Consider the following 24,315-nt stretch of genomic DNA (forward strand, 5'->3'; position numbering starts at 1 on the left):
GAGGGGGGGAATCAAAGAGAGAGAGAGGGGGGATGAGAGAGAGAGGGGGGATCATAGAGAGAGAGAGGGGGGTGAGAGAGAGAGGGGGGATGAGAGAGAAAAAGGGGAGATGAGAGAGAGAGAGGGGAGCTGAGAGAGAGAGGGGGGATGAGAGAGAGGGGAATGAGAGAGAGGGAGGGATGAGAGAGAGAGCGCGAGAGAGAGAGGGGGGTGAGAGAGAGAGGGGGGATGAGAGAAAGGGGGAATGAGAGAGAGGGAGGGATGAGAGAGAGGGCACGAGAGAGAGAGAGGGGGGGTGAGAGAGGGGGAATGAGAGAGAGCGCGAGAGAGAGAGGGGGTGAGAGAGAGAGGGGGGATGAGAGAGAGTGGGGGGATGAGAGAGAGAGAGAGGGGGGGTGATAGAGAAAGAAAGAGGGGGTGAAAGAGAGAGAGGGAGGGGAGAGAGAGAGAGAGGAGGGGTGAGAGAGAGAGAAGGGGTGAGTGAGAGAGAGAGAGGGGGGTGAGAGAGAGGGGGATGAGAGAGGCGGTTCTAGCAACCAGTGGCCAATAGAGTTTTAGGTGGAGGGGGGGTGGCTTTTTTGCTGCCCCCCTGCAAAGTGTCGCCCTAGGCCTGGGCCTAGTTGGCCTAGGCCAAAATACAGCACTGTGCCAACCCACTGGGACAGCCACAAAAGCCTGTGTGTCACTGGTTGGGTTTCCTCCACTGTCCAACAAACTCCCCTATTGGATACAGTGGGGACACTCCCTCAGCCCAGATGAATCACCCACTGGGCACATGCAACAGGCATAACTACAGATCAGGCTCCCCTGTGAAGCAGGCAGAGCAAACTATTCTTTTTCCTAGCACCTACCTAGGAGGGTGCTACATATACTGTACAAATACATACATTCTGTACAAATATGCCAGGATCATTGGCAGGTTCACCAGGTAAAAAAAATAAATAAATAAAAAAAGGAAAACTAATGCAGTCACCTGATCTAAGGCCTGGTAATTGCAATATATGACATTTTTGATTTTGGGTTTAGATATACTTTCAAAAAATAATTGAAAGCCATACGTTTTTTGATCAAGTATTTCGAGGGGTCCGAGTGCTGCTGAAACCCCCGCTAAACACAGAGAAGGAGGCGCGCTGTCCCTTTAAAGGAAGCAGCATGCTGTGCCGGCCTTGCAGCTCAGACATGAGTAGAACAGCCTTGATCAAATCCTCCCGAAATCTGAGCCGCAAGCTGGAGCCAAGTGAAAATTGTTTCCAAACCCCGCACCTCCTGTATCCTTTGTCCTGCGAGGTTGGCCTTGCATGACTAGCTGCCTGTTGCATAACCCCCAAGACAAATTTCTATGGCTAGAGGAGGTGCCCTCCCCTCCTCCATGCGTCTCCTAACCTATTCCGTCTACACCCCCCCACCCCCCCTATCCCCCCCACCCCAATGGGCTTTCATTTCCATATTTATTTTTCGTCTGCTTTATTCGTATTAAATACATCTGGGAAAGCGCTCAGCGGGTTCGCCAGTGCAGCGTAAAGAGAAAAAAAATCCTGAATAGAAGAGTGAAAGTCACAAAAACACATAAGTACTTAAGCAGAGTTAGTTAACCTTTTCTGAGCGCCGCCGCCATATAATCGCTTCAAAGCCCAACGGAACTTGCAGTTTTTGTCTGCTAAATAGATTTCGGGGGCATTAAAACAAAAGGCGTTCAACAACTTACAGTTCTTTTTCTTCAGAAAACAGCCACAGCCCGAGTAGAAAAGCCTGACCCCTGCCAGCATGCTGCAGATAGGATCCCTTGTGTTTTCTGGGTGAAAGCAGTGGTCTCTCTGCAGAGAACCAACAGGCACCCTTTGCTCTGTCAGACCTATAGCTCTCTTATCAGGAAAGCTCAGCTGTCTGCTGATTGGAGAGCTCTAGCTTTGAGGCAGCAAGGGACATGTCAGACCTTTGCAGAGAGACCACTGCTTCCACACAGAGAGCCAAGGGTTCTTCTCCTCAGCGGGGTGCTTTTCTATTCAAAGTGTTTCTGATTAAAAAATAAATAAATCCGTGAGACCTTTTATTTAGATGCACTTGGGAAGTATTTAGCTGATTTACACTGAAGGTTCAATTGGGCTTTAGAGTGATTTTGGAAAGATACATATATACCGTACAAATATATATATATATACCATACAGATACATATATACCATACAAATATATATATATATATATATACCATACAGATACATATATACCATACAAATATATATATATATACCATACAGATACATATATACCATACAAATATATATATATATATATATATACCATACAGATACATATATACCATACAAATATATATATATATATATATACCATACAGATACATATATACCATACAAATATATATATATATATATATATATACCATACAGATACATATATACCATACAAATATATATATATATATATATATATATATATATATATATATATATATATATATATACATATATATATATATATATACCATACAGATACATATATACCATACAAATATATATATATATATATATATATATATATATATATATATACCATACAGATACATATATACCATACAAATATATATATATATATATATATATATATATATATATATATATATATATATATATATACATATATATATATATATATATATATATATACACCATACAGATACATATATACCATACAAATATATATATATATATATATATATATACCATACAAATATATATATACAATACAGATACATATATACCATACAAATATACATATACCATACAGATACATATATACCTTACACATATGTACGTATATACCCTAGAAATCTGCCATTACTGACTAACGCTGTGATTATACATGCCCCTGTCAGTGCCCCATCTGTGAAAAATGTGTTTCGTCTTGTTTTGTTTTGATTCAGTATTTAAATCATTTTGTTTATTTAATTTGTTTTCAGAATTAGTTTCGTTTCTTTTTTTAAATTCAGTTAGAATTTTCCGAATTCAGTCAAATTGAATTAAATTCGAACAAATTCAGAAAATTTTAAACCACATTTGAATTTGAATTGGCATTCAAATTGATTTTATTCTATTTGAATTTCAGAAGATAGTTATATTCTTTATAACTTATTCTATTCTATTCTAGTCTTTTGTTTTTTCTATTCTATTCTTTTTTATTTTCTATTCTATTCTGTTCTATTCTATTTGAAATAAATTGTATTCTATTCAAATTTTGGAAGACGGCATTTTTTTTTCTATTTTACATAGTTACATAGTAGGTGAGGTTGAATAAAGACAATAGTCCATCCAGTTCAACCTGTGTAGGTGTGTGTGGCTGTAATCATCTCACATACCCCTGAATGTTCTGATCCTTGAGATGTACGTCTAAGAGTCTTTTGAAAGCTAACATACTTCCCGCAGAAACCACCTCTTGTGGTAGTTGTTTTTTTTTCTATTTTATTCTTTTCTATTCTATTTTCTATTCTATTCTATTCCCTTATTTTCTTATTCTCTTCTATTTTATTATATTCTTTTATTTTCGACAATTTTTTTTATTCTACCAGAGGTGAAAGCACAGGAGCACAATTAAGGGAAAAGTTGTCCCCCTATAAAAATAAGTGCCTGAACAAGGACCTTAATGGCAGGATCACCAAATGTTATTTTAATTAAAACCATTAATTTAAAAAAGATTAAAAATAAATTGAAAAAAATCAATTATTTGTTACAGCATATATGCATAACTCCCAACTTTCTAATTTGGGAATGAGGGACACCTATGAGCAAAAGTATGTAGGCATAGGACACACCCCCTGCCACGCCCCCTTAAAGGAGAATTATACAAAACAAAATGATTGGTTAAACCCACAAGTGCTTTTTTACCAATAATATTCCTTTTATATTGGCTTTTGAAACTTTCAAATGCAGCCAATTTCGATGAAAGGTTTAGCACTGGGAAAAACTTTTTGTTAGCTAAAAAGTGCATTTTATATACAACTATATAGATCAGACCAATATGAGGGACCAATGAGGAGGAAAGAGGGACAGAGGGACTTTGTATCAAATCAGGGACAGTTCCTCCAAATCCGGGACAGTTGGGTGCTATGATATATACAATTTTTGTGAGTGGGTTTTGATGCACTTAGGCCGGCTATACATGGATAAAAATTTGGCCAGTTCAGCAGGGCCTGTCTGAATTTCAGCCCATGTATGGGCAGAGAGGTTGTACACAAGTGGATCTAGCTGGTGATCTTAGTAAATTAGTATTTATTACCTACAATCATTAGTTCCATCTAGTGGCCATAATATGGTATTTTCCTGATTCACTCTTCTCTGCATGACTTGTCTACAACCACCATGACAGATTTTCCCTGTTTGATCAATGCCGTAGGCTATAACCAGCAGCACTGATCAATGTATTCTGATGGTGGGTAGGTCTTCCAATTGTCAGAATACAATAGCTCAATGGTGAGGATTCCCTCGTCCACCTTAAATATGTGGATGGGGGAATAAGATCATTTTCTTTTTTTTTTGTTCGTTAAACCTGCTGGTTGAACAAAATAAAAAACAAATCCATCCATGGGATGCCTTATACAACTGTTGATATAAGATTTTAGATGACTTATAGACTTTCTTTGTAAGAAGGTGCAGTAAAGCACAACCATTGTGTAATACTTCAAAACCTGGTGTATTTGATATATATTGCTTCCATTTTTTTCTGTTTTGCTTGGAGTTTTGGAGATTATTTGGTGTTCTTGTGTATTAATAAAAAAATTGATTTCCTTTTTTTATATTTTATTATATAAATAAGATATATTTTAATAATAATTTGTATGATTACTATTTAATATTGTGGTGTGTATTTATAAAAAAAAAAAAGTTGCGGACCTTTTCACCCTGTGCAACTGCATTTACATTCTTTTTGTGTGAATGGGGGTAGAACAGAAGTTATTAGGTGATTTTCTCCTCAGGTTGGATGTTCTTCATTCATAAAGTAAAGAGTAAATCAGGAAAATATTGTATTATGGCCACTAGATGGAGCTGATGATTATAAGTATTTATTATCTATGAGAGGGGTCACCAAACTTTCTAAAAAGTAAATCAGGAAAATATTGTATTATGGCCACTAGATGGAGCTGATGATTATAAGTATTTATTATCTATGAGAGGGGTCACCAAACTTTCTAAAAAATAAAGGCCAGTTTACTGTTCTTCAGACTTTAGGGGGGTCTGGACTGTGGCCATTGGGCTGAGATAATGCCTCAGGCTTTTTGGTAAGTGGGAGTGAAAAAAATACATAGCACCCTTGTGCCCAGTAGAAGGAGTAATAGTGCCCCATCATTGGTATTAACGGGTAAAATAGTGTCCCTACCATAGATGTCAGTGGGAGGAATAGTGCTCCATTGTTGGTATCAGTGGGAGGAATAGTGCCCCATCAATGGTATCAGTGGAAGGAATAGTGCACCCATTGTTGGTGTCAGTGGAAGGGATAGTGCCCCATCCTTGGTGTTAGTAGGAGGAATAGTACCCCATCCTTGGTGTTAGTAGGAGGAATAGTACCCCTTCGTTGGTGTCAGTGGGAGGAATAGTGCCCCATCGTTGGTGTCAGTGGGAGGAATAGTGCCCCATCGTTGGTGTCAGTGGGAGGAATAGTGCCCCATCATTGGTGTCAATGGGAGGAATAGTTCCCATTGTTGGTATCAGTGGAAGGAATTGTGCCCCATCGTTGGTGTCAGTGGGAGGAATAGTGCCCCATCGTTGGTATCAGTGGAAGGAATTGTGCCCCATCGTTGGTATCAGTCGGAGGAATAGTTCTCCTTTCTTGGTGTTATTAGGAGGAATAGTGCCCCATCGTTGGTGTCATTGGGAGGAATAGTGCCCCATCGTTGGTGTCAGTAGTAGGAATAGTACCCCATCATTGGTGTCAGCGGAAGGAATAGTGCCCCATCATTGGTGTCAGCGGGAGAAATAGTGCCCCATCATTGGTGTCAGTGGGAGGAATAGTGCCCCTATCGTTGGTGTCAGTAGGAGGAATAGTGCCCCATCATTGGTGTCAGTAGGAGGAATAGTTCCCCATCATTGGTGTCAGTGGGAGGAATAGTGCCCCATCATTGGTGTCAGTGGGAGGAATGGTGCCCCATCATTGGTGTCAGTGGGAGGAAGGAATAGTGCCCCATCATTGGTGTCAGTGGGAGGAATTATGCCTCACAGTTAGTGTCAGTGGAGGGAATAGTGTCCCAAAGGTCAGATAAAGGCAAGCAAAGGACCCGTGGGCCACAACTTGGAGACCACTGATCTTTGATGATCAGCTCCATCAAGCTGGCAATCAAAGTATTTAATTATTACAGTTCCTTTTATAGCACCATCGATTTACGCAGTGCTTTACATATTTATTATACATCCACACCAGGAGCTTATAATCTAAAGTCCCTAACTCACATTCATACACTAGGGCCAATTTAGACAGGAGCCATAAAGACATGGATGAGAGAGTTTGGGGTAGAGGAACTTGACTGGGCTGTACAGAGTCCTGACCTCAACCTGATAGAACACCTTTGGGAGGAATTAGAGCAGAGACTGAGAGCCAGGCCTTATGAAAATGGTTTTAAAATACTGGTTCCAAAGACAACCACACACAACCACATCTTGGGTATATATAAATTTTGGAAAAAAGAAAAAAGGGAAAGAGGCCGGGAAAACCAAAATAGCTGGGGACCTGTTGCCCCAACAAGAGTATTCCCGTTCTCTCGTCCTATAGTAAAGGATTTTGCAGGTTGTGAGGTTGTCAAAGATATAAAGAGCACTTTCTGTTAAAAATACATCTTTATTGAGTATCAAAATGTGAAAACAGTAATATATCAAAAATCTGTAAAATCGTAATACAGCCATACAGTGATAACATAAATGACTGTAGGCAATTATCGTAGATGCAGATACATTGTCATTTGGTCTAACGCGTTTCGCAGAGCATTTGCTCGTTTAGATGCTTCCTCAGGGACCGCATGCAACATTCAAGGACTGTTGCCACAGGCTTTAAAAAAGTAAAAAAACAATGTGATAGTACAGAGACATATATTCATGTACCATAATAGCACTTTCATTTTTAAAAGCGTTCTCCTCCAGCCTCAGTGCCTGAGCTCACAAATTCGCGTCTGGAAGAATGGTCAAACATTCCCATAGACACACTCCTAAACCTTGTGGACAGCCTTCCCAGAAGAGTTGAAGCTGTTATAGCTGCAAAGGGTGGCCCAACTCAATATTGAACCCTATGGACTAAGACTGGGATGCCATTAAAGTTCATGTGTGTGTAAAGCAGGGGTCTCCAATCTTTTTATACAAAGGGCCAGTTTATTATCCTTCAAACTTGAGAGGGGCCGGACTGTGGCCAATGGGAGTAGAAAATGGCGTGGTGTTGATAACAATTATCCTTCATTGGTGTCCATGTGAAAAATAATACCCCATTATTGGTGTGGGTAGGAGGAATATTTTGGCATCATTGGTGTCAGTGGGAGGAATAGTGTCCCTTCCTTGGTGTCAGTTGGAGGAATAGTGTCCCTTCGTTGGTGTCAATGGGAGGAATAGTGTCCCTTCCTTGGTGTCAATGGGAGGAATAGTGTCCCTTCCTTGGTGTCAGTTGGAGGAATAGTGTCCCTTCGTTGGTGTCAATGGGAGGAATAGTGTCCCTTCCTTGGTGTCAATGGGAGGAATAGTGTTCCTTCCTTGGTGTCAATGGGAGGAATAGTGTCCCTTCCTTGGTGTCAATGGGAGGAATAGTGTCCCAATCGTGGTATTAGTGGGAGCAATAGTGCCCCACTGTTGGTGTCATTGGCAGGAATGATGCCCTATTGTTAATGTCAGTGGGAGGAATAGTGTCCCTTCCTTGGTGTCAATGGGAGGAATAGTGTCCCTTCCTTGGTGTCAATGGGAGGAATAGTGTCCCTTCCTTGGTGTCAATGGGAGGAATAGTGTCCCTTCCTTGGTGTCAATGGGAGGAAAAGTGTCCCTTCATTGGTGTCAATGGGAGGACAATCGTGGTATTAGTGGGAGCAATAGTGCCCCACTGTTGGTGTCATTGGCAGGAATGATGCCCTATTGTTAATGTCAGTGGGAGGAATAGTGGCCCAAGGGCCCGAAAAAGGCAAGTAAAGGGCCGCATCTGGCCCCTGGGCCACAGTTTGGAGACCACTGGTGTAAAGGAAGGCGTCCCAATACTTTTGACAATATAGTGTATGTTTCTTCAAAGTGGTAGTAAACTCTCATGCATGACTTTTACCTATAGGTAGGCCTGTAATAATTGCACCGTTTAGGGGATATTTACCGTAGATTCAGCGGTTGACGTCACCCGTGCCGTTTCTTCGGAGCCCTGTGCCATAAACGCTGGCTCCCACGCGCAAGCGCAGTAGTGACGTCAGCGCGCCTCCGGTCACTCACACAGCCAGAGTCCGGTCACTCACACAGCCGGAGTCCGGTCACTCACACATCCGGAGTCCGGTCACTCACACAGCCGGAGTCCAGTCACTCACACAGCCGGAGTCTGGTCACTCACACAGCCGGAGTCCGGTCACTCACACAGCCGGAGTCCGGTCACTCACACATCCGGAGTCCGGTCACTCACACAGCCGGAGTCCAGTCACTCACACAGCCGGAGTCCGGTCACTCACACATCCGGAGTCCGGTCACTCACACAGCCGAAGTCCGGTCACTCACACAGCCGGAGTCTGGTCACTCACACAGCCGGAGTCCGGTCACTCACACAGCCGGAGTCCGGTCACTCACACACCCGAAGTCCGGTCACTCACACAGCCGGAGTTCGGTCACTCACACAGCCGGAGTCCGGTCACTCGCACAGCCGGAGTCCGGTCACTCACACAGCCGCAGTCCGGTCGCTCACACAGCCGGAGTCCGGTCACTCACACAGCCGGAGTCCGGTCACTCACACAGCCGAAGTCCGTTCACTCACACATCCGGAGTCCGGTCACTCACACATCCGGAGTCCGGTCACTCACACAGCCGGAGTCCGGTCACTCACACAGCCGGAGTCCGGTCACTCACACAGCCGGAGTCCGTGAACCCGGAAGGAAGACCAGGTGAAGATGGAAGCGCCTTCAGCGTGCCTTCGTTCTAAAGTAAGTTGTGGTGCATACCAGCACAATATAACATTGCCTTGCAGGTTTAAAAATAAAAAAAAACTGCGGTTTATTACCGCTTTAAGGAACGTGAACAGTGGCAGACAATGGAAGCATTATCTTGTGTGATTGCTTTAGTTTATCATGTAAAGACGGAGAATGTTCTAATTAGGTCTTTGCAGATCCTTCTTCATGTATCATCTTACATTTGCATTAATATTAAAAAGTTCATTTAGAGAGATTTCAGTGGACATAACAGATTTGATTGCTCGACAAAGGAAGCGGGGTGCACAAAGCTTGATTACGGTGTTTCTTTACTGGCTGACGGCTCGCTTTTTATTTTCATTTGTTTGATGGCCAAATCTTCCACCAAGGCTGTAATATTCTTATGTTTAAAGTGAACCTGTACTTTACCACGTATAGGTAAAAGAACGCTTTAACCACTTGCCGACCGCGCTATAGCCAAAAAAACAGACCTTAACCAGTTGCCAACTGCTTACCGCATATCTACTGCGGCAGTGTGGCTCTCCCAGGCAAACCGACGTAGGGTTACTAGGGGGCTAGCGCGCACTGCCGGCGACCCGCTCCCGCCCCCGCTTGTCAGCGGGGAAGGTGATGCAGCGGGTAGGCAGCTCCGATTGCTGCCTGACACCCGCGATCGTTCCCAGCTGAGAGAGAAGAGCGGTCAGCTGTTGTAAACTCCCTGGAATGATCACAGAGTGCCTGTGATCCTTCTATATAGGATTACAGGTCTCTATGATCATTTTACAAGCCCCCCCCCCCCACAGTTAGAATCACTCCCCTAGGGTCACATTTAACCCCTTGATCACCCACAATGTTATGATCATTTCACAAGTCCCTCCCCCATACAGTTAGAATCACTCCCCTAGGCTCAATCTTAACCCTTTGATCACCCCTGGGTTACCCCCTTCCTTGCCAGTGTCATTATTACAGTAACAGTGCATATTTTTAGCACTGATTACTATAGTAATGTCACTGGTCCCCCCAAAAGTGTCAAAAATGTTAGTTAGGGGTCCAATCTGTCCGCCGCAATGTTGCAGTCCCGCTAAAAATCGCAGATCACCGCTATTACTAGTAAAAAAAATTAAAAAAAACAATAAAAATGACATAAATCTTTCCCGTAGTTAGTAGACACGATAACTTTTGCGCAAACCAATCAAAATACACTTATTGCGATTTTTTTTTTTTTTTTACCAAAAATATGTAGCAGAAAACAAATTGGCCTAAAATGTTAAATAATTTAGATTTTTAATTTTTTTTTTTTTGAGAATGTTACATAGAAGAATGTGAAAAATACAGAATTGTGGCTCTTTTTTTGTTTATAGCGCAAAAAATAAAAATCGCACAGGTGATCAAATACCACCAAAAGAAACCTCTATTAATGGGGAAAAAAAGGACATCAATTTTATTTGGGTACAGCTTCGCACGATGGCGCAATTGTCAGTTAAAGTAACGCAGTGCCGAATCGCAAAATAGGCCCTGGTCATTAAGGGTGGGACTGGGACGTGTGACGTCATTGGGCTTCGGGACGCATCGGCCATCTTTGTGGTTGGTAAACCGGACATGCACAAGCGCTTGTGATACTCTGCTTCCATGTGAGTGTATATCATCTCGTTTTACCATTAAAATTCATATGCTTTGAGCATACTACCCTATGAGCTTCTCCTTTGTTTCTGGGGCCTTTTTGGTGCATATCCCTGGATGTTTAAGTATATGGAGACATTACTATTGCAACAAGGATTGGAGTATTGTTCTAAGTAGAGGAGACTGGCTGAGTCCACTGTGGGAGGGTTTATGCTCTATTACAATTAGCTGGAGGGTAAGAGGCAGTGTGGTTGGTGTCTGGTGGTGGCTTTCTAAAGCCCCGTACACACGTACTGATCGTCGGCCGAACGATCGGCCGTCTTTTGTCCAGGGCTGTCGTATCTGTTGAAAACTGCAAAAGACTGCACACGAATTTTGTCGGCCAACAACAGCCGACTGCAGAAGTGATGTCATGTGATGGTTAACTTTCCTTGTCTTTTTTCTTTTCTGAGCATGCCCAGTCTTGCTAATCTGCTGTCTGTCGGCCGAAATCTGTACTGACTGGCGAACAATCGGCCGTTCTGGTGTTGGCCAACAAAAATTTTAATGCCTGCATGAGAGATTCTGTTCGGCCGAAAATGCGCTGTCGGCTGTCGGAAGCATCATACTAACAAGCCTACAATCGGCCGATCGGCCGAATATTTACGGCCGACAATTGGTACGTGTGTACGGGGCTTTATACTCGTCTGCCTGATCATCTCCCCACAACTTGCAATGAAGTGCTATGGACTGTTCGGATTAGCTTTAGCGCTATTCCTTCTCTTATTTTATGTTTTATGTTTTATCCTGCATATGTGTAGCAGCTGGCTTCATGCAAACAGTTTAATTCAATACGTTTTTTATGATTGTTATTCAAGCGCAGCTTTCACTGTGTGATTTATCTATAACTTATTGCTATGAGGTTTCCTTGACTTTTCTGCCCTATACCTGGTTTGAACGCTTCAGCATGCTGGTGATCCTCCTGAACTGTGTCACTCTGGGAATGTTCCATCCATGTGAAGACGTTGCCTGTGATTCCCAGCGTTGCAAAATTCTGCAGGTAAGTGCCCAGTTTCTTTGACTTACTGCTTTAATAACGGTATTTTGTGTATTCTCTATCCTGCTGATCTGACTCTTCGTCAATATAGGCTATGAGAACCATGGTCACACTCTGGCCAGTGCCACTCAACACTTAATTTTTGAGGGCACTTTTTGTATTTGATGGACAATTGAGAGATGAAGGGGCAGAGCAGAACTGGACCATGTGAGCTTTGGTTGCAATTTTTTTTTTAAATAGACATCTCTGGATTTCTGGGGTGCTCTGATTATACAATCAATCTTATACATAGTTACATAGTAGGTGAGGTTGAATAAAGACAATAGTCCATCCAGTTCAACCTGTGTAGGTGTGTGTGGCCGTAATCATCTCTCATACCCCTGAATGTTCTGATCCTTGAGATGTAAGTCTAAGAGTCTTTTAAAAGCCACCATACTTCCCGCAGAAACCACCTCTTGTGGTAGAGAATTCCACAATCTTGTAGCCCTAACAGTAAAGAACCCCCTGCGTTGCCTGAGGTTAAAGCGCTACTCCTCTAATCGCATTGTATGCCCTTGAGTCCTCATGCCATCCTTTCGACTGAATAGTTTTTTTCTATGCTGAGATCACCATTGAGATATTTATAAATTGCTATCATGTCCCCTCTCAGGCGCCTGTGTGCCGAAATCTGGAAATTCCCACTATACAGATCAATAACTGGTTTTACAGGCAACTTTCACTTGATTGGGATTTCCCAGGAGGATGTGAGGGCCAGTGAAACATCAGAGGTGATTCATTGGCCTAAACAAGGCTTATTTTCTCAGAGAATAGGTCCAGGTACTCCCCCATTCTGAGTCACCCCTTGTCTCTGCCCCCTACCCACCTATGAGCACCGTCCCCTGGTTCCACCCCACACCCACCTCCCAATACCGAACTAAGTATCACTTGCTGAGTAATTTGTATGGAGTATGGAATTTGTTAATGATAACAAGAAAAGCAGTAAAACTGATCTTTTGCAACCAGCAACAATAGATCCCCCCCAACAACAATAGTTTACCCCCAGCAACAATAGACCCCTGCCAGAAACAATACAGCAGATCTCCTAGCAGCCAGCATCAATAGATCCCCTAGCAGCCAGCAACCATAGACCCCTCCTTCAAAAAACAATAGATCCCTGCCAGCAACAACCAATGCCCTAGCAACAATAGATTCCCCTGCAGCAACAAACCCCCCCCCCGTCCGCCCCCCGACAGCAACCATAGACCCCCTACAACAAAATGCCCACCTCCCCAACAACATTGGATCCCAACAGCAACAATAGACACTTGCAACAAAGTACCCCCCTCCAACTACAATAGTTTCTCCCCCCAGCAACAATAGACCCCTGCCAGAAACAATACAGCAGATCTCCCAGCAGCCAGCATCAATAGATCCTCTAGCAGCCAGCAAACATAGACCCCCCTCCCTCAATGAACAGTAGATCCCTGCCAGCAACAATTGATGCCCTAGCAACAATAGATTCCCCCAGCAGCAACAGAGCCCCCACAGCATCCATAGACCCCCTACAACAAAATGCCCCTCCCCCAACAACATTAGATCCCACCAGCAACCATAGACCTCTTCCAGCAACAATACAGTAGATCTCCAAGCAGCCAGCATCAATAGATCCTACCAGCAAAAATGGATCCCCTAGAAAAAAAATCATCACTACTTGAATAAGCCTACATATGTCTGCCATTCAGGGTGGGGCTGAACAGCTGCAGGGCTCTTAGAAGGCAGGGTTGCCAGCCAGCCAAGAATTTACAGACATCTGGTAAAAATGTAGGTTAGATAGGGTTACCTGTAAGTCTGTAAAAAAAAAAAATCTTTTTTTTTTTTTGAACATTTTTATTATTAGAAACCAAAAAATACAGGGTTCACCTTTGACACAAAGCATGCTAGACTTTCTAATTGGCAAGCCCAGCACTGTTGGCATGGGTTTTGGCAGCCGGTATGAAATTGGTAAATGCCAGGATGCCCCCTACCCGAGGGAGGGAGGGAGGGAGGGAGGGAGGGAGGGGATGAGTGTGTAATCTGATGGCTCCTGCTCTTCAAGTCTTTTCCTCTTACCTGAATTTATAACACATAATTCAGTATTTCATATTTAAAAACCTTTATTTCAGTCATTAAATTCAAAAAGTGAAACTCATATATTTTATATAGATGTGTTGCGCACAGAGTGATATATTTCAAGCATTTCTTTTTTTTTAATTTTGATGATTATGGCTTACAGCTAATGAAAACCTAAAATTCAGTACCCGTATTTTCCGGCATATAAAACGACTGGGCGTATAAGACGACCCCCCTAATTTTCAAGTTAAAACATAGGTTTTGGGCTATACTCGCCATATAAGACTACCCCCCTTCCAAAGTACTGTAAATGTAATCTCTCATATATCTCCAAGGTACCGTAAGTAAGTATTACCGGTAGATGTAATCTCTCATTTTATGGAGATGCCAATTTCATTTTCTAGCAGAACTTGGCACCTGCCCACACTGCCAAATGTACCAATACCTGGTTTAATGATCATGGTATTACTGTGCTTGATTGGCCAGCAAACTCGCCTGACCTAAACCCCATAGAGAATCTGTGGAGTATTGTCAAGAGGAAGATGAGAGACACCAGACCCAACAATGCAGATGAGCTGAAGGCCGCTATCAAAGCAACCTGGGCTTCCATAACACCTCAGCAGTGCCACAGGCTGATCTCCTCCATGCCATGCCGCGGTGCCAACCGTGCATTTCCTGCACCGTGTTCTGTTGTGAACGGTCCTAATACTGTACATTCCCTGTAAGATATGTCACCCTACTAAAATATAATACAAAAAAAATAAAGTAAAAAAACATTAATAATATAAACACATGCAGTTTTATCCAATCACAATAATGAGTGCCAGGACAAAGCAACCAATTACGGTTCAACTTACTGTAGTCAAATCTCTAAAAGTTCACTTTTGATTGGCTGCTCTGGTTTAATGTGTTTTCTGCTTGGAACTTTATTAAAAAAAAAAAAAAAATCTTTAATATGCACTGCTGTGAAACAAAGGCTGAACGGGCTCTTGAAATGCATTAATTGGTTCTTATCAGCTATTCTCTGCTAAGTCTTTGAATTATCTTCTTTCCTCAATGCAGGGATTTGATGATTTCATTTTTGCCTTTTTCGCTGTGGAAATGATAATCAAAATGTTTGCTCTCGGAATATTTGGGAAGAAATGCTATTTGGGAGATACCTGGAACCGCTTAGATTTTTTTATAGTCATTGCAGGGTAAGTGCTATTATTTTTGGTATTACCATATTTTTTATTGCTTATGTAATATTCCCATGTAATGAGATTTTTATATGAGGTTTTATGGAATTAGCAAAAGCAGAATATTTTAGGGACTAAATGTTCAATTCTTAAAAGGGACAAGAGCGTCTTAAAGTGGATAAAGCATTTGATATTTCTTCTATATTTCTGTAGCTATATATATATATATATATATATATATATATATATTCTACCTTCTATATCTTCATGTTAGGTGCATGCATGCATGCTAAATGATGTGTAAGTATAGTGACTGTAAACCCTTACATATACCCAGTGAAAGAGTAGCCTTAGGTGATAGTGTGGGGGGGGGGGGTATCTGATGTGAGGGGGGCTCTGTGTGGGGGGTCTCTGATGTGAGGGGGGCTCTGTGTGGGGGGGTCTCTGATTTGAGGGGGGGCTCTGTGGGGGGGGGGTCTCTGATGTGAGGGGAGGGCTCTGTGGGGGGGGGGGGGTCTCTGATGTAAGGGGGGCTGTTTAGGGGGGCTCTCTGATGTAGGGGGCTCTAAATTAAGGAGGGCTTTGTGTGGGGGCTCTCTGATGTAAGGAGGGCTTTGTGTGGGGGCTCTCTGATGTAAGGAGGGCTTTGTGTGGGGGCTCTCTGATGTAAGGGGGCTCTGTGTGGGGGTTCTCTGATGTAAGGGGGGCTCTGTGTGGGGGTTCTCTGATGTAAGGGGGGCTAAGTTATTAGTGATCATAAAAAAGAAAAGTCAAATAAAGTGCAAAAAAGGTACAAGAAAATGCCGGGGGGGGCGCCACAGGATTAGCTCGCACAGGGCACCTGAACACCTAAGGCCGGCCCTGGGTGATACACAGAGATTAAACAAATGCTCCTAATTTGTAATTTGTACCTGTTTATCTGCAGTCTTCTCTTTTCTACATCCAATTCCAGAATTTATACAGCTTGTCTGAGCTGACAGAAAATAGGGGGTGGGGAGCTAAAACTACACTCTGCAGAGTACAGTGAGGAGAGCTCTAATTGCTGATAGGAGGGAAGAAACACACAGCACAAAGGAACAGAGCTGGGGCTGTCAATCACAGGTAGTGTGCTGGAGCTCCATTCCCCTGTCACCTTTTTTACTCTTGGTGTCAGGAAAACTTGTCAGAAGTGACTCATGCTGATAGCAGAGGAAGGAAGCAGCAGACACATATGACAGGTCACATGAGGCTTGGGGCATTCTTTGCTATATAAACTGGTGAGTTTGACATGGCACAGTGGCTCTGAGGAAGAGGCGAAGCCTCGAAATGCGTCAGCCGTTATCCGCTAAGGACAGTGGATACTTACATGGACTGCTCCTGACATTTGGATTTGATATGCTGGTTTATACCATTGTTTTTGAGTAGTCATTTTTATATGTTTTACTAATAAATCCTATATTGAGGATAATGCGCTAGGCCGGTGCGCCCTTTCTTTGTTTGCAGTACATATGACATGTAGTGCTCTAGTCTGAGACACATACACACTATAGAGCAGGGATCCTCAAACCGCGGCCCCCCAGCTGTTGCGAAACTACACATCCCATGAGGCATTGTAAAACTCTGACATTCACAGACATGAATAGGCATGATGGGAATTGTAGTTCCTCAACAACTGGAGTGCCAAAGTTTGAAGACCCCTGCTATAGAAGGATACACTTTGTTCATATTTCATGTCTGAGGTTTACAACCACTTACATTTGTTATAGATATCACAGTACTTCCACTGACAATGACTTCATCTGCCGTTATCTTCAGAAGGACACCATATTTTTCAGGCATCCCCCAGGGTGAGGACCCTCTTCCTGGACTGAGATGCCCAGGGACGTATCTACAGGGGTTGCAGGGGCTGCAATTGCAACCGGGTCCCATGCCCCAGGGGGCCAGTGCAGCTCCCCTGTGCAGCATGTAGAAACATCACTGTCCTTCTTTTCCTCCTGTAGCTGCAGGAGGATAATGGAGGAGATTGGTTCCTCTGTATGCTGCCCCCGTCACTCCTCCTATCCAGTTCACCTGTGTTCTGCCGTCTCTGGGCCCCTGTGTGCTCCCCTGCCCCCCCCCCCCTACTGTGCTGCAGGAGGATAATGGAGGAGATTGGTTCCTCTGTATGCTGCCCCCGTCACTCCTCCTATCCAGTTCATTTGTGTTCTGCCATCTCTGGGCCCCTGTGTGCTCCCCTGCCCCCCCCCCCCACTCTGCTCCCTTCCCTCTCCTGCAGGGGATGTGTCACAATAGAGAACCAGGAAGGGGTCGGTAAATATGTAACCAGCTCCTTCCTTTTCTGAATGGACAGAGTCATAGTCAGTGACATTGTAAAAAAAAAAAAAAATTATAAAACATAAAAACTACTGACACCAGTGGGGGAACTTCCAGGATAGCAAAGGTCACACTTGCGACCGGGCCCTGGCATTCCACCACCTTGAGAGTAAAGGGCCCCAGGATCAGTAGGAAGAGCCCCAGGCATGAAGAAAAGGGCCCCAGCCAGGGGTCTGGGGGGGGGGGGCCCTTCATGGTTTCCTGCAGCGGGGCCCTGAAGGTTCTAGTTACGCCTCTGGAGATGCCTGTTTAGAGATGACACAATTTTGTAAATCCTGGGGCTTGTGCAGTTCTTGGCTATGCTTACAAATGTTGAACACAAATAAGCCCATGTTGCAGCCTCTCTCCATGTGACTTACTACTAAGGTACTATGTATACAGTCTGATCACTGGGGGAGAAGAGACTGAGGAAATGCTTCCCACTGCCTGCAAGGGAGAGCAATATCTAAGCCCAGGCAAAGGGACTGGAGCTTAAAGCCAAAAAAAAAGTGTTCCCATGCACTGGGGCTGTGCCCACACTGCACAAGTTAACTGCTCGTTTTTTGTCTAGGGGAGAGAAGAAAGGATATTTACTTACCTAATCCTCCCAGCATAAGATGGGTCCGGCACCCCTGCACTCCAGCAGTCTTGAGCTGTGGACTGTTCCTGACTGTTTTATTAAAATAGTTTTTGTGTTTTTTTGCTTTTTTTTGTTTCCATGGAAGCGTCTTCCGGGGTCCTCAGCGCTGGGCCCGTGATGCTCTTGATCCGGCCCTGTGCACTGCGTAGAGCTGTACCCAACTGGTCCACAAAAGGTTGGCTGGAAGTCCAACAGAGATTATGGTGGTCTATGGTGGGTTCCGCTCTTTCTATCCATTGGACGTTGTCTAGTCGTTGACGTTGTCTCCAAGCTCAGAGAAGGCTCCATAGACCAGGAACAGTCCACCGGTGGACCATGGAGGGAGCTTTGTTTTCTGGTGGAATGAAGGATCAGGTATAATTCCCTCACTTCTGGTTGGGTCTACAGGACATAAAATATCCTGTTTTTTTTAAACCAGAGGCTAAACATTACTGTGTTGTAGTGTATACCCACACGTTTCAGTATATCGTTTTTGCGTTTAATTCCAGACTATGCAGTTTATATTCTGTTAAGCCTTGATGAAGGTGGTGATGTCAGGTCCCTCAAAACGTGTTGGATATTGTACTCAGTATTTGGAATAAACGTAATTTCAGACCTAAACTTCTGGATGTGGCGCTTCAACCTCTGTTTTAGAATTTTGTCAACATAACCCATGGGGGGCTATTTAGACTCTTTGGTGTGTGGAAGCTGCCTACCCACCAACCAGATATCCTACGGGGACCACAGCAACACAATAATGGCATCAACTGCAACACAGCCACACAATAATCACATCAATTGCAACACAAAAAAATCATCTATATTTAGGTTCGGGTTCCAAGGCCATCGATCTTAGCCCCCAACTCATGTAAAGCAGTGCAAGACAAGGCGATCCCTGATTGGGCAAAACAGAGATAAAAAGTACCTCCAAGTGGGACTTTGGGGGCCTGAAAAATATTTTTAAATTGCAAACATTTTGTGAATTTTCTATTTTTCTAATTGCAAAAAACAAGCAAAAGAAAAGATTTGATAAAAATGTAAATACCAATTTTATTAAACATTGTAGTAAAAACATAGAGCTCACATCAGCTCTATGTTTTTACTACAATGTTTAATAAAATTGGTATTTACATTTTTATCAAATCTTTTTTTTTTTTGCTTGTTCTTTGCAATTAAAAAATAGAAAATTCAGAAAATTTTTTGCAATTTAAAAAATTATATTGCTTGTTTTTTGCAATTAAAAAATTAAAAAATATTTATATGAAGTCTTTTTTGGTATTTGTGGATGAGGCTCTTTATCTTCTCAGAAGGTAATGCAGCCCATTCTTCCAAAAAGTCTCCAGTTCCTGTAAATTCTTGGGCTGTCTTGCATGAACTGCAGGTTTGAGATCTCCCCAGAGTGGCTCAATGATATTGAGGGCAGGAGACTGAGATGGCCACTCCAGAACCTTCACTTTATTCTGCTGTAGCCAATGACAGGTCGACTTGGCCTTAGGATCATTGTCATGTTGGAATGTCCAAGTACGTCCCATGCGCAGCTTCCAGGCTGATGAATGCAAATTGTCCTCCAGTATTTTTTGATAACATACTGCATTCATCTTACCATCAATTCTGACCAAATTTATTGTGCCTTTGTAGCTCACACATCCCCAAAACATCAGCGATCCACCTCCATGTTTCAAAGTAGGAATGGTGTACCTTTCATCATAGGCCTTGTTGACTCCTTGTAATAGGAATAAAGGTGATAAAACATGTTTTTTAAAAATTAAAGGGGCAGTGTAAAAAAATAAAAATAAATAAATAAAATAATTAGGACACATCCCCAAAACATCAGCGATCCACCTCCGTGTTTCACAGTAGGAATGGTGTACCTTTCATCATAGGCCTTGTTGACTCCTTGTAATAGGAATAAAGGTGATAAAAAATTTTTTTAACAAATTAAACGGGCAGTGTAAAAAAAAATAATAAATAAAATAATTAGGAAAAAAAAAAAAAGGTAAAGCACCCTCATTCCTCCGTGCTCGCGTACAGAAGCGAACGCTTATATAAATCGCACACGCATATGTAAACGGTATTCGCACCACACATGTGAGGTATCGCTACGAACACTAGAGCAATAATTCTAGTGCTAGACCTCCTCTGTAACTCTAAACAGGTAACCTGTAAAGCAGTTTAAAGCGTCACCTATCCAGATTTTTAAGTACCGTAATTTGTCGCCATTCCATGAGCTGGTGCAATTTTAAAGCGTGACTTGTTAGGTATCTATTTATTCGGTGAAACATAATTTTTTACATTATATAAAAAAATTGGGGTAAATATTGTTTTTTTTTTAAATATTTTTTTTTTTTTAAATGTGTTAAACTGTATATTTACCCCAATGTTTTTATATAATGTAAAAAATGATGTTACGCTGAGTAAATGGATACCTAGCATGTCGCGCTTTCAAATTGTACACGCTCATGGAATGGCGCCAAACTGCGGTACTTAAAAATCTGGTGATCATTGCAATTTTGTATGCCACTTGTTTCCAATTTTTTTGGAAAAAATACAGTTTAACAAATTAAAAAAAAAAAAAAAAACACAATATTTACCCAAATTTTTTTATATAACGTAAAAAATTATGTTATGCCGAGTAAATAAATACCTAACATGTCACGCTTTAAAATTACACACGCTCATGGAATGGCGCCAAACTACGGTACCTAAAAATCTGGTGATCGTTGCAGTTTTGTATGTCACATGTTTACAATTTTTGAGGAAAAAATACAGTTTAACTAATTTAAAAAAAAAAAAGAAAACACAATATTTACCCCAATTTTTTTTTTATATAATGTCAAAAATGATGTTATGCTGAGTTATAGATACTTAACATGTCACGCTTTGAAATTGCACACGCTCACGGAATGGCGCCAAACTACTGTACCTAAGAATCTGGCAATTGTTGCAATTTTGTATGCCACTTGTTTCCAATTTTTTTGGAAAAAATACAGTTTAACAAATTAAAAAAAAAAAAAAAAACACAATATTTACCCAAATTTTTTTATATAACGTAAAAAATTATGTTATGCCGAGTAAATAAATACCTAACATGTCACGCTTTAAAATTACACACGCTCATGGAATGGCGCCAAACTACGGTACCTAAAAATCTGGTGATCGTTGCAGTTTTGTATGTCACATGTTTACAATTTTTGAGGAAAAAATACAGTTTAACTAATTTAAAAAAAAAAAGAAAACACAATATTTACCCCAATTTTTTTTTTATATAATGTCAAAAATGATGTTATGCTGAGTTATAGATACTTAACATGTCACGCTTTGAAATTGCACACGCTCATGGAATGGCAACAAACTACGGTACTTAAAAATCTGGCGATTGTTGCAATTTTGTATGTCACATGTTTCCAATTTTTTGGGAAAAAATTGTGTTTTGTTTTTTTTTAAATTCGTTAAACTGTATTTTTTCCCAAAAAATTGGAAACAAGTGACATACAAAATTGCAACAATTGCCAGATTCTTAGGTACAGTAGTTTGGCGCCATTCCGTGAGCGTATGCAATTTTAAAGCGTGACATGTTAGGTATTTATTTACTCTGCGTAACATCATTTTTTACATTACGCAAAAAAATTGGGGTAAATATTGTGTTTTGTTTTGTTTTTAATTAGTTAAACTGTATTTTTTCCCAAAAATTTGGAAACAAGTGACATACAAAATTGCAAAGATTACCAGATTTTTAAGTACCGTAGTTTGTCGCCATTCCATGAGCGTATGCAATTTTAAAGCGTGACATGTTGGGTATCTATTTACTCGGCGTAACATCATTTTTTACATTACGCAAAAAAATTGGGGTAAATATTGTGTTTTGTTTTCTTTTTAATTAGTTAAACTGTATTTTTTCCCAAAAATTTGGAAACAAGTGACATACAAAATTGCAAAGATTACCAGATTTTTAAGTACCGTAGTTTGTCGCCATTCCATGAACGTATGCAATTTTAAAGCGTGACAAGTTAGGTATATATTTACTCGGCGTAACATCATTTTTTACATTACGTAAAAAAAAATTGGGGTAAATATTGTGTTTTGTTTTTTTTTTTAATTCGTTAAACTGTATTTTTTTCCCAAAAAATTGGAAACAAGTGACATACAAAATTGCAACAATCGCCAGATTTTTAAGTACCGTAGTTTGTCGCCATTCCATGAACATATGCAATTTTAAAGCGTGACAAGTTAGGTATATATTTACTCGGCGTAACATCATTTTTTACATTATGTAAACAAATTGGGGTAAATATTGTTTTGTTTTTATTTTTAATTCGTTAAACTGTATTTTTTCACAAAAAATTGGAAACAAGTGACATACAAAATTGCAACAATCGCCAGATTTTTAAGTACCGTAGATTGTCGCCATTCCATGAGCGTATGCAATTTTAAAGCGTGACATGTTAGGTATATATTTACTCGGCGTAACATCATTTTTTACATTACCTAAAAAAAAATTGGGGTAAATATTGTGTTTTGTTTTTTTTTTTTAATTCGTTAAACTGTATTTTTTCCCCAAAAATTGGAAAATTGTAACGATTGCCATTTTATTCCTAAAAAAATAAATGTATAATGTTAAGGGTTATAAGTAATTTTCTAGCAAAAAATACTGATTTGAACTTATAAAAAAAAAAAGTTACAGAAAAAGCATGGTCGGCAAGTGGTTAAAACACTAAGCTAAATAAAATAAAATATGTCCATTAAAAAAAAAAAAAAAAAAAGTTAAAATGATTTAGGTAGGCACGTTAGAGGTAGACTCATTGGCAAGTTAACCATACGGCTAAATCCGGTCTCGATGTCTAGGCTCCGCTGACCTCTGGCCACGAAGGGGTTGACACAACATCCAGCATTGTAATTATGCCATAGTTCCTCTTTAATTGAATCATTGACGTGCTCTCCCGCAAGGTCACTCCCAGGACATGGTAGGTGCTAACCACAGACATGTAGAGTGTGTAGTCTGAATAATTTGGCTCACGCCTTTGATTTTTCCTTTAAACACGAGGTGTTAGCCATCTCTGTAAGGAAATATAGTATTATTTTCTTAAAAGTAAAAAAAAAAAAAAAACGGAAAGTGACATTTTCCTTTGCAGTTCTCTCTGTACAAAAAAAAAAAGTGAAAAGCAGACACCTGGTTCAAATTATAGTCTGTTTCAGCACACAAGAATCTGCTGGCCGTGGCGAAGAATCCACATAAAACTCAGCTTGACACAGCCAAAAGTGTGGTGTTCCTGAGGCATGAGGCACCTCAGATCTCTTGTTTTACCGACTAGCGTGGAGTACATGGGGAGCTGTCGCTAATGAACTGGAATTTTCCTGGAATGGACTGGATGTTTGTTCGGTTCTTTTAAAGTCCAGGTCCAAAGGATGTCTGGAGCGTTAGAAAGTTAACGAGCTGTAGGAACGTGCTAAATCACAAGGTATCTTCCTATTAGGAAGACCGATTCTAGCCATGGAAGAAGCTGGTTGGGAAAGTTTCTATCAATAATTTAAAAAATAATAATAAAAGATGCCATACATGCCAGGGAAATAAAATAAGGCTCTTCCTCTTTTCCCTTTAGGACAGGGGTCTCCAAATATTTTAAACAAAGGGCCAGTTTATTATCCTTCAGACTTTAGGAGGGCCGGATTGTGGCCCGCAGGGGCAGTAAATGTCCCGGGCTCGGCATTAATGAAAATAAATATGGCCTCAGGTTTGGTGGTCAATAGGAGAAAGGAGCAGTGCCCCTATTAGTAGGGGGAATAGTATCCCATCATTGGTATCGGTGGAAGAATTATAAGAATAGTGCCACATATCAGTGGGAGGAATAGTGCCCCGAGGGCCAGATAAAGACTAGCAAAGGGCCACGTCTGGCCCTTGGGCCGCAGTTTGGAGATCCCTGCTTTAGGATAGCGAAAAAAAAACAACCCGCCCCCCCCAAAAAAAAGACATTAAAAACCCCACCCTGCATCACTGGTGGTCAGTTGTACATTACCCCCCCATAACATATATATATAATAACCCCTCTCACAGCAGTAAACCACGTCACAGTTCAGAGCCAATAATCTGAATGAGGTTCCAGGTCGCCACTATCATGCTTTGAGATTCTCAGTTTTGGGAGAATTTTTTTCAAACCATAATGCGCTGTATGGCTATGGTTAGCACACTTAGAAGGGCTAGTAAGGGGGATTTGGGATAAGTCCCCTCGCTATAAAAGGGGGGAACTGAGCAGCCATAGTGTCAGTGAATTGGAAGCTGTTGTAGAGAAAACCGACAAATGCCAAAGTGGGAGATTTGTGTCA

At 41.5% G+C, this 24,315-nt stretch overlaps 1 protein-coding gene across 4 annotated transcripts in view; it reads left to right on the forward strand.

Moving 5' to 3' along the window:
- Positions 1–24,315, forward strand: part of CACNA1G (calcium voltage-gated channel subunit alpha1 G) — a 384,890-nt gene that overhangs the window by 202,577 nt on the left and 157,998 nt on the right. For all 4 annotated transcript variants that reach the window (XM_082272484.1, XM_082272486.1, XM_082272485.1 and 1 more), the window contains exons 2-3: positions 11,672–11,784; positions 14,932–15,065. In XM_082272484.1, coding sequence (XP_082128610.1) covers positions 11,672–11,784; positions 14,932–15,065 — 247 coding nt within the window. The remainder of the gene's footprint in view (positions 1–11,671; positions 11,785–14,931; positions 15,066–24,315) is intronic.

The sequence above is a fragment of the Pelophylax lessonae genome, assembly GCF_965119305.1.
Source record: "Pelophylax lessonae genome assembly, chromosome: 11".
NCBI classification, from domain to species: domain Eukaryota; kingdom Metazoa; phylum Chordata; class Amphibia; order Anura; family Ranidae; genus Pelophylax; species Pelophylax lessonae.